General features: G+C 28.7%; 5 protein-coding genes across 5 annotated transcripts; 3 read left to right on the top strand and 2 right to left on the bottom strand.

Annotated features, from left to right (window-relative positions):
* The first annotated feature begins 241 nt into the window (after positions 1-241).
* LOC145744616 (uncharacterized) lies at positions 242-2,970 on the top strand. The gene is made up of 6 exons (XM_082562513.1): positions 242-426; positions 536-713; positions 849-889; positions 1,172-1,244; positions 1,378-1,445; positions 1,575-2,970. Exons 1-6 carry the CDS (start codon positions 246-248, stop codon positions 2,129-2,131), a joined length of 1,098 nt encoding a protein of 365 aa, XP_082418639.1. The 5' UTR covers positions 242-245; the 3' UTR covers positions 2,132-2,970.
* Positions 2,971-4,179: 1,209 nt separating this feature from the next.
* Positions 4,180-8,234, top strand: LOC145744397 (coiled-coil domain-containing protein 22 homolog). Its single transcript, XM_082562306.1, has 15 exons — positions 4,180-4,377; positions 4,549-4,670; positions 4,735-4,911; positions 5,037-5,201; positions 5,340-5,461; positions 5,628-5,700; positions 5,804-5,916; positions 6,058-6,219; positions 6,303-6,443; positions 6,572-6,691; positions 6,776-6,892; positions 7,096-7,197; positions 7,309-7,512; positions 7,615-7,749; positions 7,835-8,234. The coding sequence occupies exons 1-15, from the start codon at positions 4,328-4,330 to the stop codon at positions 7,949-7,951; spliced, it is 1,920 nt and encodes a 639-aa protein (XP_082418432.1). The 5' UTR covers positions 4,180-4,327; the 3' UTR covers positions 7,952-8,234.
* Positions 8,235-8,575: 341 nt separating this feature from the next.
* Positions 8,576-15,912, top strand: LOC145744653 (protein phosphatase methylesterase 1-like). The gene is made up of 10 exons (XM_082562561.1): positions 8,576-8,679; positions 9,447-9,624; positions 9,719-9,828; positions 9,972-10,120; positions 10,383-10,473; positions 10,650-10,715; positions 12,855-12,956; positions 14,644-14,771; positions 15,200-15,261; positions 15,543-15,912. The coding sequence occupies exons 1-10, from the start codon at positions 8,600-8,602 to the stop codon at positions 15,639-15,641; spliced, it is 1,065 nt and encodes a 354-aa protein (XP_082418687.1). The 5' UTR covers positions 8,576-8,599; the 3' UTR covers positions 15,642-15,912.
* LOC145744892 (uncharacterized) lies at positions 10,749-12,368 on the bottom strand. Its single transcript, XM_082562862.1, has 3 exons — positions 12,206-12,368; positions 12,018-12,130; positions 10,749-11,776 (listed from the first exon to the last, which is right to left on the bottom strand). Exons 1-3 carry the CDS (start codon positions 12,272-12,274, stop codon positions 11,386-11,388), a joined length of 573 nt encoding a protein of 190 aa, XP_082418988.1. The 5' UTR covers positions 12,275-12,368; the 3' UTR covers positions 10,749-11,385.
* Positions 15,644-17,126, bottom strand: LOC145744831 (dTTP/UTP pyrophosphatase-like). The gene is made up of 4 exons (XM_082562788.1): positions 17,008-17,126; positions 16,559-16,735; positions 16,194-16,417; positions 15,644-16,072 (listed from the first exon to the last, which is right to left on the bottom strand). Exons 1-4 carry the CDS (start codon positions 17,095-17,097, stop codon positions 15,922-15,924), a joined length of 642 nt encoding a protein of 213 aa, XP_082418914.1. The 5' UTR covers positions 17,098-17,126; the 3' UTR covers positions 15,644-15,921.
* Between the last annotated feature and the right edge of the window lie 447 nt (positions 17,127-17,573).

Raw genomic sequence — 17,573 nt, 5'->3', positions numbered from 1 at the left:
TCTTTTAAATTTTTTAAACATTAAGATATTTATTAAACATTACGATATTTATTCTCTTATTAATAAATCTTGTACCTATCTGCCTATAAATTCTTTCAAAAAAGTAAAGTTTTTGTTTTCGGAAAAATTTAAGTTTATGTCATTCCATCATGTCGAATATTCATTTTAAAACAGTGTTAATCATTTTTTTGATATTTTGCTACTAGAATGTAACCTACATTATTAAACAAATCAAGTACTGTGTTATGCTGTTCACATCTCAAGGTCACTCAAGCAATCTTCTAAATATTCTCAATTTATACCGCTTAAATGGAAGTGCATTCTGTGATGTTACTATTTTTGTTAAAAGTGAGAAATTTAAAGTTCACAAAGCTGTGCTAGTTGGAACTAGTGAATATTTTCGTGACAAGTTTAATAACAGTAAAAGTAAGTGTTAAAGTTGACATTTAGTTTTATTTTACTTCATAAATATTTTTATAAAAAATTTCTAATGCATTTTATTTTATTCAATATTAAGGGTTTATTTAAATTACAGGTGATAGCGTTGTACCATCGTTCAATTCCTTTTCAGTTGAAACTTTTCGCAAAGTTTTAGATTTTATCTACACATCTACAATCGAGTTAAAACCAGAAACGGTTTTAAATATTATTGAAATTGCAAGTGAACTGTGTATTCCTGATCTGATGGCGGCATGTGATGTTTATTTAAAAAAGTAAGTTGTCCTTTTTATAAAGGTTTTTACTAGCTTACTTTTATTTAAAATAATATTGTATATAGTGTATTGTACCATAAAATAGTTTTAGTAAGCCAAGCGTGGTCTATTTTTAGTAACAATTAATTTTTTTAGAATTCGTCCACCACCCAAACCCAGAAATCAAGTAATTGAAGGTGATTATTAAAATTATACCTTACATTTTAAATTGAATTAAGATGAATGACCAGTAATTCACTGTCCTTGATATTTTTATCTAACCCCATATTTAATTACTGTATTAATTTTGTTCTTGTTTTATTAATTTAAAGAATGCAAATTTTTGATTTAAATTGTATTTCTTTACCCACTGTGCAATGCTGTTTTATTGTATATATAAAAAGCTGTTATTGTATATAAAAAAAAGCAACATTTTAAAATTAAAATGAACATAGTTAATTTTTGTCTTATTTTTTCAGTTTGGATTTTTCCCAATACTGTCAAACAAGAACAAATTGAGATAAATGAAATTAAGACCGGTGAACAAGCAATGTAAGTATTTGCCGCAGGAATTTTTAAATCATTATTATTATTAAAATATTTTAAAGATTTTTAAGACTATAACAAAATACACAGGAAATCATTGATGTGATTTTGTAAAAGTATGTTACATTATTTTTTGTAGAAAAAGTGAATTTAATTTTGCTGATGAACAAGAAAAGTATAAACTGAAATTAACTCACAGCAATACAGGTGAGTTAAAATTGTTATGTAAAGTATTTTTATATCGTATAAACCTTTTTATTAGCTTTATAAATAAAAATATTCATAATAAGACAAACTTTTTCAACAAACTATTATTTAAAAAAACTTATTTTTCAGACGATGATTTTACTTGTTTGACTTGCACATTAAAGTTTTCATCTAAAGATGGGCTGCAAAGACATGTAAGAACTAAACACCCACACCGACCGCCTAATAACAAACACCAATGCCATTTATGTCCATATTCTACTCAATCAGCCTCTTATTTAGCCAAGCACAATCTTACGCATTTAAAAATCCGAAACTTTCAGTGCAAACTTTGTTTTAAATCATTTGTTCACAAGCAAAGCTTAACAACTCATATGTTAACTCATATTGGCAAAAAACCTTACAAATGTAAGCAATGTAAATGGAGCTTTGTGACCTCTGGAAAATTACTCTCACATACAAGAGCTGTACATGACAAAGTGAGGGAGTTTGTATGTGTTGTTTGTGGTTCTAAATTTTCAAGATCATCAACTTTAAACCGACACATGTGCACACATACAGGAAACTACCCTTTTGCATGCAAGTACTGTAACAAATCGTTTGTTGTGGCGGGTACCTTAAAAAAACATGAGCTTGCTCATACTGATGAAAAACCAAAGGTGGGCACTAAACCGTTAATGCGTTAATCGTTAATTAACAAAGTTAAATTTTTCGATAAAATTTAACTTTTAAGTTAACTTTAAAAATCGTTAACGGACCTGTTAACTTTCGTTAAATTGTGCTTCCGTTAAATTAAATCCGTTAATTTAATATTTTTACAAGTTTACCATGGTAATATAAAAGTATATATGTTTTATTTTGCCGTTTATTGGGTTTAATCGTTTCAATTTTAAAGGATGTATCGACGATGTATTGACTGACGTATAAACGATGTATTGACGACGATGACGATGTATTGAAATTTTAAACGATGCAGTTTTAAAACGTCATTTAAACTTACGTTCGTGTAGTTGGAATATCAACTAAGATAAAAACTGCTGTTTTTTAAAATAGGGTCGTTTCTTTGTTTGTTTTATTTAAATTTTAACGTTAACGTTTATCGATAACTACCGTTACATTTTGTTTCAATTAACTTATTAACGTTAACGAAGTTAATATACTATGTAACGAATTGCCACTTAACGAAGTTACTTTCTCGGTTAACTGTGCCCACCTTTGTGAAAAACCTTATTCAAGTAAGAAGTGTCCTTCTGCATTTCTCGTTGAATCTTCGCTTTTAGACCATGATATTAGAAAGCACACTAAATAATTTTCCAATAAATGTAAAACTTGTAAGAAGGGATTTTTAGCCTTGAAGACTATGTTTTATTTAATTCTTATTTATTTATGCAGTTTAAAAATAGAAACCATTCTGGTGTTTATTTTGTGATAAAATTTTAGTTATTTGATATCTATCTCTATGTAACCTTTTTGTTTTGCACTTATCTATTTTCAAAATACAATGCAATAAAGATTTATAAATTTACTTGTATGTACATTGCCACCCCTGTCTTTCTGTTAGAGAGCAACCTAGCCCCACTAAAGAACTAAAATTATATCTCACAATGTATTAAATATTTTTACAAGGTCCTTAACACTCAAACTTTAAAAAATAACAAAACACTTAAAGTATTTAAACATAAGTGTAAATTGTCGTACTAACTTAATACAATTGCAACCAATATGTCGCAAATAGGGTGATTTGGCAACTATCTTAGCTAGCGGTTAGGATAAGAGGAATTGGTAAAAAATTTAATAAGTGTTAAACTAATTGGGTTAGTTGGTTATTTAGGCCTACGGTGTAAGATTTGGAATAAGTTTCTCTAACTATATATACCATACCCCAACTTTCAAAAGTAAAGAGGCATTCAAATCAGTGGATATGCCTGCTATGCTCGAAACACATATCTATTAACCTAACTTTCTGATTGCCCTCTATTTCACCATTGCATTATAGGTTTTTAAAGTAACCGGTACGATAGTAATTTAAAAAACTGTAAAAAATATATGTTGAGGACATATATGGCACGGGCATATTGAGCATATCGCGGTTATCGGGCATATTGCGTATATCAGACATATTGAGCTTACCGTGCCGGGTCGACTGAAAATGAGGGAATGGAAATTGAAGGAACGGAAAATGAAGGAACGGAAAATGAAGGAACCGGAAAATGAAGGGACGGAAAATGAAGGAACCGGAAAATGAAGGAACGGAAAATGAAGGAACCGGAAAATGAAGGAACGGAAAATGAAGGAAACGGAAAATGAAGGAACCGGAAAATAAAGGAAAGCAAAAAAGGAGAGGGCGGAATCTTAAATACTAAAACGCGGAAATACCGTTGACTGTTTATTTAGGATTACTGTCATTTATTCGAGAACTGATGAGCGATAATGAGTTAATTTTTATTACCCCAGCATACCCTAACTCTCTTCTATAAAATGCCCGTTTATTTCTAAAATAATATTGACTTAAATACAAATAAACAGTCAACGGTATTTCCGCGTTTTATTTTTTTAAGATTCCGCCTCTCCTTTTTTCACTTTCCTTCAATTTCCGTTCCTTCATTTTCCGGTTCCTTCATTTTCCGTTCCTTCATTTTCCGGTTCCTTCATTTTTCGTTCCTTTATTTTCCGGTTCCTTAATTTTCCGTTCCTTCATTTTCCGGTTCCTTCATTTTCCATTTCTTCATTTTCCGTTCCTTCAATTTCCATTCCCTCATTTTCAGTCGACCCACCGTGCCTATACATTTTCGAGATACTGTTTTTTAGAAACATTCCTTGCTGTGTTGCAAGTTTGCACGGGCTGTTTTGTTTATTGGCAGGACAAAAATCTCCCAACAGTTATGGAAGAAGTAGATCAGATAATATTACATTCTTTGGCCAATATTGGCTGGTAAGTCTGTAAGTGGTTACTAGAAATAACAACAAAAAAAAACTATTAATTTTTATCAAGCAGTAATTTTTACCTATCTCAATTTAACTTTGTGGTGTAAATATGCCATACATTCTAATTTATTATGTATAATTGCATATCTAAAATATTTATGTATTATTATTTTGTTAGTGAATTTGCTTCTGGAATGGAAAGTTTAAAACAACTTAACACTGAAAATGTTATTGAAGGAACAGTGAAATGCTTAAAAATAATAAATCCTGAGTTCAAGATGTCCCATATATTCCCACCAGGTAATTAGTGGAATAAATGCTATGTGAACAATGTTGTATTCAGTAAATTTTACTTATTTTCTAGGTATGTCAGCACGATTTCGTGTTGGAACAGCCATTGCCCAAGAATGCCAAAATGCAGGTTACAGAGGAAGTATGGGTTACCAAACTTTTCTGTATTCGTCGGAAATAGATATTAGAAAAATTTTTATGTTTCTCGTGGAGAAACTTCCAAGGAAAGAAGGAGTAAAAGAAGATGCAGGTTTAAATATTGTTCGCATTTTTTTAGTTATGTTGCCGAGTGGGTGTTCATAATTTTTGTGTCAAAAACTTTGTATTTATTTGCTAAACTTTTAATTTAATAAAACTATAAAATGGTTGTTGTAGGATCAGATTCAGTTCTTAACAAACGCATTGGTCAAGTTTTAAGGGAGCATTGTGCAAAGGCATGGATGCCTTTTTACTGCACCCCCAGAAAAAACAATGGTGTTTTGTTTCGAACACAATCTTTACAAATTCCAACATATGATAAGAAAGCAGCTGAAAATTCTGGTAACAAATAAAAATGGGTTATCGATTTTTTTATTTTGTGCACTTAAACAAACACTTCACAAAAATTTTTGTTGTAATGTTTACAAAAAAGTTAAAAATAAATTATTATACTTTGTTATTTAATTTTCATATTTACAGAAGAGTCAAATGTTTTATTTGTTCACCACCAAATTACCAACAAAGAAACACTAACCCCTAGTTTGTTGGAATTAAATGTACACCAAGTATCCAACAAAATTTTAGAGCAAACATCTAAAAAGGTTTATTTTTTATAATCAGGATTTAATTTATGGTTTTAGGGGAAATAAATGTAATTGAACATGCTGCGGGTAATAGTTTACAAACATTACACTCTTTATTTTTGTTAAGTTGATTAAAATAACTAATCTTAGCTTAAATTAAAATATTTTTTTTCAATAATTGTAGAATGTAAAAAACATGAAATTTGATTCGTATTGGTGGCAACAACCAAATTTAGTAGGTTCGAATTCAATTTCAGGTAATTGTACTAATTCAAATCATTCACAGTTAACTTTTATGGCAGGCTATACTTTCACATTCTAAAACGCTGTTTATTTCCTAAAATTATTATTCTTTTGTAGAACCAGTTTCATTTTCTTCAAGTTTGGAAGATGTTATTTCTTCAATTACTGGACAAACTCAACAAGCCAAAAATTCAAGATTTTTAAATGCGAAGAAACTTCAATTTACAAAGGTACAACAAGTGTATTTTTGTTGCATTTACATAAGTCAATTATTGCGTGAAGTCGTGTTTTGTTTTAAATAAAATGAATACATATTACATTATGATAAAACTGTACTTCTACAGCCAGTAATAACTTAATAACTTGTTTAGAGCGAACCTGTTTTGACTGTGAAAGTAACTAAGAGACCGACTATTGCAAAAAAACCACAACATTTACTTAAATCTGAAAAAATGAATGACAAAATGGATAAAATACAAGCAATACAAAATCAGACTTCCAATCTTGTGAATGGTGATATAGCAACAGAGGAGGTAAATATTGCTAAAAATTAAATGTATAAAAAGGACTTTTCCAAAAAAAGTTGTAATAAATAATAGCTAAATGTAATTGTAAGGATGAGGTTGTTTCTGTTGAAATGGAGGAAGAAAAGTTTGCAAGGGAAGAAGAAGCTCTTCAGGATTTGATTGAAGCCACAGAAAACAAACAAGAAAATTTTAAAGAACAAATTAAGATGGTCCAAACTTCAATACAGCAGGTATATTGCCCAAATTTTCTTTAATATAAAACTTTATGGGTAAAGTTATTAGGTGTTATTTTTTTTAGAAAAGGTGTTTGTTGTTAATATTTTATTCTAATTACTATTATAAATCTTGACCATTTTAGATGAAACTTGAAATTGGTGACCTTGAAGCTTTAAATACCAATCTCAAGGAAAGTATTATTATTAAAGAGAAAACAGTTAAACTGTTGCCAAATGCAGAGGAAAATATTGAGAAGTTACAAGTATGTTTTTCTCATTTTAACATTGTTTATTATTATGTCTCTATTACATCACATGAATAATTACTATTTTACTTCACTTTTAAGAATTTGATCGAATCAAATAAAGAGAGATTGGTTGGTTTGGGGAAGATGTGGGAAGAACGTAAGATACCCATGATTGAAGAAATACAAACTCTGAAGGACAAATTTAATGTTTCAGAAGTATGTTCTAACATTAAATAAAATTTTTATGTTTAGTTTGTGTATATTTTTTATTTACTTTGTATGACGAAAATGTAAAAAATAATCCTATATTTAAATATGTAAGTAACTTATTAATTACTATAGTTTTAAACTATTTTATTTTATAGAACTTTCTTTGTTTAATAAAATAGAATAAAAGTGTTTATTTTTTAAAATTTTAGGTTGATGTTGATCTTAAAATGGAGGAAATAAAAATACTGAGAAGAAGAATGAAGGAGACAAGTGAAGAAACAAAAAAGAAAGAGCAGACTATAAAACAACTGGTATTTTATGTTCATAACAAATGCTTAAAATATTTTTTTTATATCTTAAAAACATTGCAACGCTAATCCAGCAAAATTTATTTTGTTAGTAAGTTAGTATTTTATGTTTAGAAAACCGAGTTGAGTTCTATGACCCAGGATATCTCTCGTCAATCGTATACTTGCAGGATTCTTGAGATAGTTGCCAGTATTCACAAACAGCAAGATGAAATTCGTAGAGTGATAAATGATATCAACAACATGCAAAAAATTATAAATCAACAGCGAGGCAGAATAGACAGAACCTTCACTGCTGCTGATGAAATTATGTTTAAGGTAAGTCTTTAATTTTATAAAAATATCTTCTAAATGGTTCATTTTTTTTAAATCACAGAAGACCAATTCTGTAATATAGAAATAAAAATGTTTTATTAACAGGATGCCAAGACTGATGATGGAGTTAGGCAAGCTTACAAATATCTTGTTGCTCTTCATGATAGCTGCACTGATCTTCTTCAAACTGTAACTGATACTGGAAGCATTATCAGAGAAATTCGAGAATTGGAGGACCAGGTTTGTCACCTTAAACTGACATATTATATTTATGTTGGTCAGGTAAAGTGATTTATAATACATTATTAATTAATGTTTTTTTTAGGTTGATATCGAATTAAACAAAAATGCAGAAGAAAATCTAAAGAAGATTGTAAAAGATTACAAAGAAATGAAAAAAGAAAATTCTGACTTAATAAAACAAATCAAAAGTCAAAAATAATTCAAGCCATATTTGCTATTCATCTGTATTTGTTATCCAATTACTTTTTTATTATTCACAAGCTCAAAGTAATGATACTAATTGGGGTTAAAATTTATGATTTTGGCTTTTGTCACTTGATCATAATTAACAATCATCTAATTTACAAATAAGCCTTATAAATTCAAAAAAAGGTGCTAGTAGCTGTAATGGTTTGGTCATCATATTAAATTATTTCAATATACCTTTATATTTTTAATTTGTTTTTAAATTTACTATTTCGCCATTTTTATAAGTGCAATAAATATATAACTAATCAAATAGTATTTTAAATTTTTATAGAAGCTTGAGCAGTTTTTCAATAAGTAAATTTTCTCCTAAAATTACCAAATTGAATTAAGTCCTGATGCTTGTTTAACCTAGTTGAAGAGGTTACCTCACATCAGCATTTTTTTTAAATACCTTTGGCAAAAATAAGTATTTATATTCTTTATATATATTTTAGGTTTTAAATAGTATTGGCTAACTTAAAAACCCAATTGACAATGCTAAAAAGTTTTTTTTAAATCCTAATAGTTATGGAAAAAAAATTGACAACTCTTTATTTTTGTCAACTAGTTTTGTAAACTAGTGCATACTCCTTTTACTAATTTTGAAGCGTTAAACAAAATGTCATTGCGCAAAGATATATTAAAGAACAAGTTACCCCCAATAATAGCAGGTCCATCGTTACCTCAATCAAATAGAAAGTAAGTATTTTTGATAAACTTTAAAATAATTAGTCTGTTAGGTACAGAATGGACAAACTGAAATTAACAGGCAGACAGGCTAATTATTTAACCGGCAGCGTGGTGTAGTGGTGAGAACTGTTGCTACACCACACATGTGGTCGTGGGTTCAATCCCCACTGATCTCATGCTGTAGCTCCCTTAAGTAAGGCGCTAAAAACGGTATGAACTCCTGCTGAGCCAGCACTTAATTCAGCAGCATAGTTACCGGGCAATTATAGTCTCTATAATATCCCAGTCTGGAAAGTAGGGCAACGTGCACGCACAAGATTTTTTTCATTAAAAAAAATGTACGCCTGGAATTAGCGTTTTGCACGCCTGGTGTCTTAAAAAAATGTGCACGCACAGTACTGACGCCTAACTGCCTAAAACACGCTAACATATGTCACGCGTGCACGCCTAGACTGGAAATTTTGGTACGCATGCACGCACGGTCACACATTTTTTTACGCTGGCACACACGAGATCTCGTCGAAAACTGCCCTACTTTCTATGTTTAAGTCGCGCATTCGACTTTCCCACATCGAGGATAAAGATATATACAAAAAAAAAAAAATTTTTAAAAGTACAGAAAGTAATAATACCGAATGACGATTTGCGGAATCGTGTGGTGTCTGAACATTAAAATAATTTGCTGGACAAGACGGAATTTTTGTACTTTGCTGTAGTATGCAGGAAAAAAAATCGGATATGTAAATATACACATTCTAACACTATTATTTTTTTAGCTTTCAAGGTAGAAAAAAAGATTATTCTTTAAAACCTTGGGAAGAATTTTTTAACGGTAGTCGAAATATAGAAGTTGGAAATAATAGTTTTAATATATATGAGCGTGGAAACAGTGGAGTTTTGATTGTACTTTTACATGGGGGGGGATTTTCTGGATTAACCTGGGCATTATTTTGTGTAAGTTAGTTAATATTACCAGTTTTTGTTTAAAATCCCTAATGTAAATATATATACATATAATCATTTACAAAATTGTATATTATTTTATTAGAAAAGTATTGCATCACTGCTAACTTGCCATTGTGTTGCCATTGATTTAAGAGGTCATGGATTGTCCAAAACAGAAGATGATTCTGACCTATCTGCTCATACTCTAGCCTGGTAATTAAGCGGTAGGAATATTAATTGTTTGTAAATGTTTTTAACTCAATCAAATTTTAATTCTAAAAATCAAGATATAAATAAATTTTTGTCTATTAAAATAAGACTCAATGTCTAAATTGCAGTTGTTGTTTTATTTACAGTGATGTGTGTGAAGTTATCGATGCTCTTGATTTAAATGAGAAAGTTGTGTTGGTTGGTCATAGTATGGGTGGAGCTATAGCTGTTCATGCTTCCTCCCTAGATAGAATCAATCGCTTAGCTGGGTTAATTGTTATTGATGTAGTAGAAGGTAAAAATAACTTGAATGCCTTATCAATTAGTATAACAATCCACATTTTAGTTCGTAAATTATTAAAAAAAATATGCTATACATATATATAAATTCCTTAAATTTTATTTTTTATACATACAGAAGGCAGAACTAAACTAAACATATATATGTTGGTTAATAACCATAGTTATCCTACCTATAATTTGGGCAATATTTTTGCTGTCATTTATTTTTACAGCTTTGGTATCTTGGTAATAATACTGTTGCATGTTTATTTTAGGAACTGCGTTAGATTCCTTGCATATGATGCACAGTATTATTTCAAACAGACCTGTCATGTTTAGATCGATCGAACATGCCAATGAATGGTGGTAAGTATTATAAATATATTTTTTTCTCAAAACTTAAAATTAAGTATCTCTCTTGCATTTCATTAATGTATGAATAGAAAACTAATTGGTTTAGTTAACTTTTGTGAAATAAGCTATAAATTTTTTTTGTATATATTATATTGTTAAAAATGAGTAAAACATTTTATTTTTTGTAGTGTTAAATCTGGTTACATCAGAAACCTTGAATCTGCTCGAGTTTCAATGATCGGCCAATTAATAAAGTAAGTATTTTCATAACTTTTTTGATAAATTTATTTAAATTTTTCATGCACCAGTAACAGTTACAAGTTTACCTATACAACAATTTAATGGTGCGGTAGAAAATAAACATTTTTTTAAAACAATATTTCGTTTTGAATTTTGGCATAGATATTAAATATTTATACACAATGATTATGTTATAAGATGTTTATAAAACATGAAATGAGCCAGAACAACATTTAATTTAAAAATTAGTGTATGGTCTTTTATATTACATCATGCACATACAAAAGAAAAAGTTTTTTACATAAGAGTTGACGTGTAACTATGCATCAATTGCGAGTTAAAATAAATAGTTCAAAAATAAGTAAAATTAAAATAAAAATGTATTAAAAAAGGTAAACGATAAAAAGATAATAATATTTAAATTTTAAAACATTTGTTATAACTATGTACCGTAAATCCGCGAAGGCAAATTTATTTTGCCTTTACAAAATAAGTGCATGGCAGGATGCTAAAATACTGCTATTTGCAACTTTGTACGAGATTTATATAAAATCTCCCATTTAACATTGTTCAAGTTTTAAGTAATTTTTGTATAAGCCAAAAGTCTTTATAAAAATAAACTATTTAGAAATTTAAGTAGTTTATATATATATATAATAGTTGTCTTTTAACTTAAATTCTGATTCACTGGCAGGATAAATTAGAGAATTTTGTAAGAGTATCCAATTTCAATTCTCCCTTCTTTTGATTAGCAGTTTTCTTACTCTTTTCCGTTTCTTCAACCTCTTCCTTTATTTGTTCGGGGTGATTATAAACCGCGTGGTTTTCGACCCACGCTTTAATATTTTCAATGTCCATTCCGTTAAATTGAGGGTGTAGTTCATTGTGAGAATAAGAATCATAGAAATTGATCGGGGTTGACGAAGTTGAGGGAACCCCAGATGAGCGCTTGCTTCCTGTCGAAGTTAAATCAGTGGAAATACTTCTAAAAATTTTCTGCGGTACATCTGTGCCGCCTGGACATCGTCGGTTCAGCATTTCGCGATGCCATTGTCCAGTTTTGGTCTTTAATTCGCTGCAAAAACAATTTTATAATCAGATTATCTATAACAAAAAAGATGCAGGGTATTTTAAAGGGTAAAATAAGCCTTTTAAATAAAAATTTATTTATTTTATTTCGGTTTTTCATGCATTAATGATATACAAAAAAATATTACAATATTGCGACGGAAAATAATGTGTTTTGTATATGTTTTAAGTAATGTCTTTAAAAACTATTAAACTTTAGAAATGATTTAAGTGATAAATATAAATACCATTCAGCCTTTACACTTCTTTGATCAGTCATTCTCTCCAATTGGACTCTCACTGCAAGCTGCAACACCCTTCTTTCCTCTAATTCTCTAACAACATTGTTCCTTTGCAATACCTAGAAATTACATAACAAACTTATACCCAGCTCTCCTTATGCTAAAAATATTTTCTTAGGGTATTTTTCTCTTACCTTTAAAATTGTGGCCTTCTCCCAATCTTCAATTTCATCCAAATTTATCATTGGTACTGGTGCATACATTTTAATATTACAATTTTAATTAAAATGCCTAATTTTGATTTTACTTTTTCTAGAACACAGGAACCATATCATAATAAATTTTCTCTTTTTGTCACAAATTGCTTACTTCTCAGAAATCGACTGTCTGGCATCGAAACTAAATTTTACATGTTTTCGTAATTTAAAATAAATGCAAATGAAATTACACTTATTCTGTGTAATTAGACTTCAAAGTATGATGCGTCAATTATTTAGTTTATGTACATACAGTTAATCATCTTTTACGTCCATAACTATCATGATTTTTAAATAAACATAGACATTGTGTTTTAAAATACATTTTGGGTCAGTTCTTGATTTATTGTTATGTTTCATACCATATACGTAGTCATTTAAAATGTTAAATATTGTTTACTAAACTTTAAAAGATCACACTGAACCTAAACCAGGATACTGTTTTATATACATAGCATCGTTGGTCAAATTTAACATATAAAACAAATTTATTTAAAAACCTTGAAGATTAATATTTTTTATAACTGTAATTTAACATTTAAAAATATTGACTCAAAAGTTTCTAACAGTTGCAAATTTTTTTTAGAGAAAATCTAAAAAGTCCAACCAATATTTCAACTTCAAATAATTCAAGTTTAACTAGCATAAGTGAAGAACCAAAGCCTTCCACTGATAACAAAAATCAAAGGTAATTATTTTATGCTGCTCTGTGTAAAATGGATTTAAAAACCCCTTGTCATTTATCTAATAAATCAAAATTTACATTTTATTGTTTAATTTATTTAATAAAATTAAAAGGTAAATATTAATTAAACTGTTGCGTAACCAAAGTAATTAATAAAACTCGCCAAATGGTTTTATAATTTCCTGTCTAATAAATTAACTGACGATAGCTTACCTTTAAACGTGCATAAATACATTATACCTCTACCCCTATTATATTAACACTATTGGCTTTACTAAATAAAACAATACAAACTTACGCGAGAAATTTTTTATTTACTCATTTGCCCTGAGGTGATTTTTTGCACTTTCTTTTGTAAAGCGGTTATTTTGTTATTATTTAAAAAATTTTATGACTAAAAGTCATATTTAATAGAAAATATACTAAACTAGGTCAATTAGAAAAAAATTGACAATAAAACAAAATTTTTAAGTTTCGTTTAATCACAATTCCATTGAATTAAAAAACACTGTGTCAACAAGGGTGCTTTAAACCAACTGTACCCCACCCAACAGCGGAAAGTTTGATATTTATATAACCTTCTTCACCATTTCCTCTATATAGGTACACACTTTTTTTCAATTAATTACCAGGCACGAGTTGACATGTACCGGTAATTGTATTTGTAAATACAACCGCTAAATAAAGTCGCTTTTAATATCAACTGTCTGTTTAATATATAGACTTTACACCCTCCTGGTTTTCGTAAAAAAATCGTGAAAGTCTATTCATTACACTGTCAGGGTGACTCGACTAGTTTATCACGATTGAGACATAAATTTTCTAAAAATTTGAGAATTAAAAATAAATTAAGTTCTTTTTACTGCCTCTTGTAACGTCATTTCACATTTCATTGACGCCTATCCAGACCCCTAATTGAATTTTTATAGATTTTTAAAACCCTGGTTTAGATTGTAAAATTTAAAATTTTTTTAACATTCGATATATACATTGAAATATTTGTTTAGCAATATACAAAAAAGCAACATTGTTTATATTATAAATATTGCACATGATTAATTAGTTTTCCTGAGTTTTGTCATTACAAAAAAAAATTTTTGAATAAAAATCTTTTTTTAAGCATGACAGAATTAACCCAAATAGATTAAGTTAGTTGCTTATGTCTTGTCTAACCTACTTTTTTATTTTATATCTTTTTAATTTATGAACCGCTTAGCTTACTTGTTTCATATTTACTTTTTAATCAAACATATATACCTTTAATAAAAAAACTAAGTTGTAGAATAAACCTGCATTTTAATTTAACTTTCAATTCTTGAGTTTGTTTTGTTATCTTATATCTTATGACCTAACACGCAGAGTGAAATGAAAAAAATGGCGTCATTAAAAAAAGTGTGTGGTTTGCATTATTCTTTTAATCCTGGAATTGCCCAAATTCCTTTATGTGATTGTGCAGAGTTATTTTTAGTTGTGTCGTGTACTGGTTTTTTGGTTATTTATATTATGACACTATTGCAGCAATACCATGATGATGATATAGCATTTTATGAGTTGGTGGTATTAATTCTGGCCATATTAGGTCATTAAAATTCCTGTGTGGTATAATAAAACAGTTTTTCAATTTTTTTTGAATATACCCTTATGCCACAAAAAAATTTTTTTCAAAGATAATTTTTTTTCAATTTTAAAGCCCACAAGAGTCGTCTTACACCTGGAGAATTGACTTGGCAAAAACTGAAAAATATTGGGAAGGCTGGTTTAAAGGATTATCACAACTCTATTTATCCATTCCAGTTCCTAAAGTGTTAATGTTAGCAGGTATAATAAAGTTATTTTAATATTTTTTTACAATTTTAAGACATGGTTGGTTATTTACATAAGAGTTAAATATTTTGTTTCATTAATTACACTAATGGCATTTTTTTAAAGAATTTGTTCCAGAAAATATGATGTTTAGTTGTTTATTAACTTATTAAATGCCATTAAATTGTTTTGGGGCCTGATACAGTAAGTCTATCAATCAAAAACCATTAAATAAATAGAGAGAGGAACTCAGTATCGCAATTTCCCTGAATAATTTCCTCACACTAAACCAATCAATTAATTTAATAATAAATAATCATTAAATAAATGCATTGTGGTACCTAATGATATATGGGACAAATGTAGAAATTTATTAAACACTTCCCCCCCATCCCCTATGAATGACATCATTTTTGTTATGAATAAATCTTGTATTTTAACAGGAACAAATCGTTTAGATAAAGACCTCACCATCGGGCAAATGCAGGGCAGGTTTCAAATGGTGGTAGGTTCATTATTTAAACTTATTTACCCTACTACACAGCCTCATTAGGCCAGTTTTATTTAAATTAATCTTATATGTCCAAATCACATTAGTTATATAAGCAAATTAGCTAATTCGGAATTTTATGTATAAGCCTGAATCTAAATGCATTTTTTATATTTTTATTGATAATGATTTTCTGTCAACTTTTATGCTCTCAATATTATAGATAGTTTACATTTTATATAACCTTGTGAGTTTACATAATGACATAAACACTAGTATGTAAGTTTTTTTTAAAGGTATTGCCAAAAAGTGGACATGCCGTTCATGAAGATGTCCCTGATAAGGTTGCTGAAGCAATTTCCACTTTTCTTAAAAGACATAAAATTGTTACATAAGTTTGTTTTTATTTTAGGTATTGCATAAGAATCTTGATTATTTCTTGTTTTAAAATAAAAAAATGATTTCTAAAATTTATTAAGGGCAATATTAAAGGACTAGAAAAAATAGTAGACATCAATTATAAATAGGAAATAAATACTTAATGAAGGAAATTGGGCATTCGATTTATAAAAACAGTGTACTGTTTCGAATGCACTGTTTTGTGAGAAATGTTTTAAAAATATATTTGGTAGGGCTTTAGTTAAAGAATATTACTTGGTTTTTAAGTAAAATCAGTTACAAACAATTTTTGTTTCCATTTAAAAATTTTGTAAGTTCTTGACTAAACTTATAGGCTGGAAATCCAACCACATTGTTATAATCTCCATCAATTTTTTTAACCAGCATTGCACCTAAACCTTGAATACCATATGCCCCAGCTTTGTTTCTAAAAAAATATATTAACTAAGTTAAATTGGTCAAAATAAAATCTTATATTACAAAGCCTGATAAAAAATGCTTTTTATGTTTGAAATGACATTTTTATGTTCAAAATATTTTCTACTTACAATGGTTCAGTGCTTTCCACATAACTGTTTATTTGATCTGATGACAATTTTCCAAACTCAACAAGTGTAGTTTCTTCAAATACAATCTCACCAAATTTACTATTCTGGACATAGATGACTGCAACTCCAGTACACACCTTATGTGTTTGGCCGCTTAAGGAGTGTAATGTTGATTTGGCAATATCTGCTTTATGAGGTTTACCTATAATTTTTCCATTGTGTATCTATTGATTTATTGTGAATATAGTTTATAACCATGTTAAAAATGGTAATATTTAAATCTTGTTAATGGATTATATTCAATTGTATTTAATTCAATAAAAAAGAATACAATTTTAGGGTTTAGTTTAAAAAAAGGTCCTTACTATAACAGTATCAGCTCCAATTACGATAACATTTTCATCAGAATTTCTGTGAAGTTCTGCCACAGCAATAGCTTTACTGTGGGCAACAAGTTTAACATAATCAGTTGGATTAGAAAAAGATTGTTTGTCAACTGTTTCCTCGTCAAATGGAGAAGGTTGGATTTGAAAGGAAATTTTCTAGAGACATGTAATAAAAGTATCAAGAGATGTATAGTAGTAGTTACTAGTTATGACATCATCTATTTTGTAATCTTAAGTACTTGTTACACTTGCAGGGCCCTATTTGTACCATGTTACAGTAACAATATATCAAACATTGTAATGTTAAAAAATAGAAACCGACTTTATATATTTTTAAACAATCCTTTAACATTATTACTAGTCAAATAATGTGTTTTCTAAGCTCTTAATATCTGAATTATAATTTTAAGTTTGAGACTAGAACTTACAAGTTGCTCTAAAATTTTCCTTCTTTGGGGTGACGAACTTGCCAACACAACTTTTATTCCAGAAAGAAGCTCTTTTATTGGTGAAATCATGTCTTACATATAAATTTAGTTTAATTACTGTAAACAGACAAGATTAAAAAAATATCAAATTGTTGTGATATTTAAGAAAAAAATACGTGACATATACACGATTGGACTGGTTGACAATTACATACACGTGGGTATCGTGGTGCATAAAAATAATTTAAAATCAACAACCTAAGGTAAAACCCCAAATAACCCTTAAAATTTTAGAAAAGACGTCTTCCTGAGTTAAATTGTTGTTTTAACTTGTTTAGGAATTAGTTTAGGGAAAGCCCCAAAATGTATTTGTTTATTTTATTTTAAATAAAAAAACAATAGATACGTTTCAGGTGCCAAAAGATCAGAGATATATATTATATATTTCAATGAAAAAAAGATTAATGGGATACATTTACCTAGCTTCTTTTTCTAAAATAAAACTTTACCTAATTTAAAATTGATCGAGACAAAAATTAATCCAAACTTCTTGATTTACTTTATAA

Source organism: Corella eumyota, chromosome 1 (genome assembly GCF_963082875.1).
Source record: "Corella eumyota chromosome 1, kaCorEumy4.1, whole genome shotgun sequence".
NCBI lineage: Eukaryota > Metazoa > Chordata > Ascidiacea > Phlebobranchia > Corellidae > Corella > Corella eumyota.
The sequence above is the reverse complement of the archived record's forward strand: the minus strand, read 5'-3'. Positions and strand labels throughout refer to the sequence as shown.

Bases quoted from the DNA above. Each gene is read 5' to 3' on its own strand.
- LOC145744831 (XM_082562788.1), bottom strand. From the start codon at position 17,097: ATGATTTCACCAATAAAAGAGCTTCTTTCTGGAATAAAAGTTGTGTTG. The intron at 16,418-16,558 runs GTAAGGACCTTT...ATAAATCAATAG, and splicing joins TTGGAGCTGATACTGTTATA to ATACACAATGGAAAAATTAT. The intron at 16,073-16,193 runs GTAAGTAGAAAA...ATATTTTTTTAG, and splicing joins GTGGAAAGCACTGAACCATT to AAACAAAGCTGGGGCATATG.
- LOC145744397 (XM_082562306.1), top strand. From the start codon at position 4,328: ATGGAAGAAGTAGATCAGATAATATTACATTCTTTGGCCAATATTGGC. The intron at 5,701-5,803 runs GTAATTGTACTA...ATTCTTTTGTAG, and splicing joins AGGTTCGAATTCAATTTCAG to AACCAGTTTCATTTTCTTCA. The intron at 6,692-6,775 runs GTATGTTTTTCT...TTCACTTTTAAG, and splicing joins AAAATATTGAGAAGTTACAA to AATTTGATCGAATCAAATAA.
- LOC145744892 (XM_082562862.1), bottom strand. From the start codon at position 12,274: ATGTATGCACCAGTACCAATGATAAATTTGGATGAAATTGAAGATTGG. The intron at 12,131-12,205 runs GTAAGAGAAAAA...TGTAATTTCTAG, and splicing joins AGAAGGCCACAATTTTAAAG to GTATTGCAAAGGAACAATGT. The intron at 11,777-12,017 runs GTATTTATATTT...TTGTTTTTGCAG, and splicing joins AGAAGTGTAAAGGCTGAATG to CGAATTAAAGACCAAAACTG.
- LOC145744653 (XM_082562561.1), top strand. From the start codon at position 8,600: ATGTCATTGCGCAAAGATATATTAAAGAACAAGTTACCCCCAATAATA. The intron at 8,680-9,446 runs GTAAGTATTTTT...TTATTTTTTTAG, and splicing joins TTACCTCAATCAAATAGAAA to CTTTCAAGGTAGAAAAAAAG. The intron at 10,474-10,649 runs GTAAGTATTATA...TATTTTTTGTAG, and splicing joins GAACATGCCAATGAATGGTG to TGTTAAATCTGGTTACATCA.
- LOC145744616 (XM_082562513.1), top strand. From the start codon at position 246: ATGCTGTTCACATCTCAAGGTCACTCAAGCAATCTTCTAAATATTCTC. The intron at 427-535 runs GTAAGTGTTAAA...TTTAAATTACAG, and splicing joins CAAGTTTAATAACAGTAAAA to GTGATAGCGTTGTACCATCG. The intron at 890-1,171 runs GTGATTATTAAA...TTATTTTTTCAG, and splicing joins CAGAAATCAAGTAATTGAAG to TTTGGATTTTTCCCAATACT.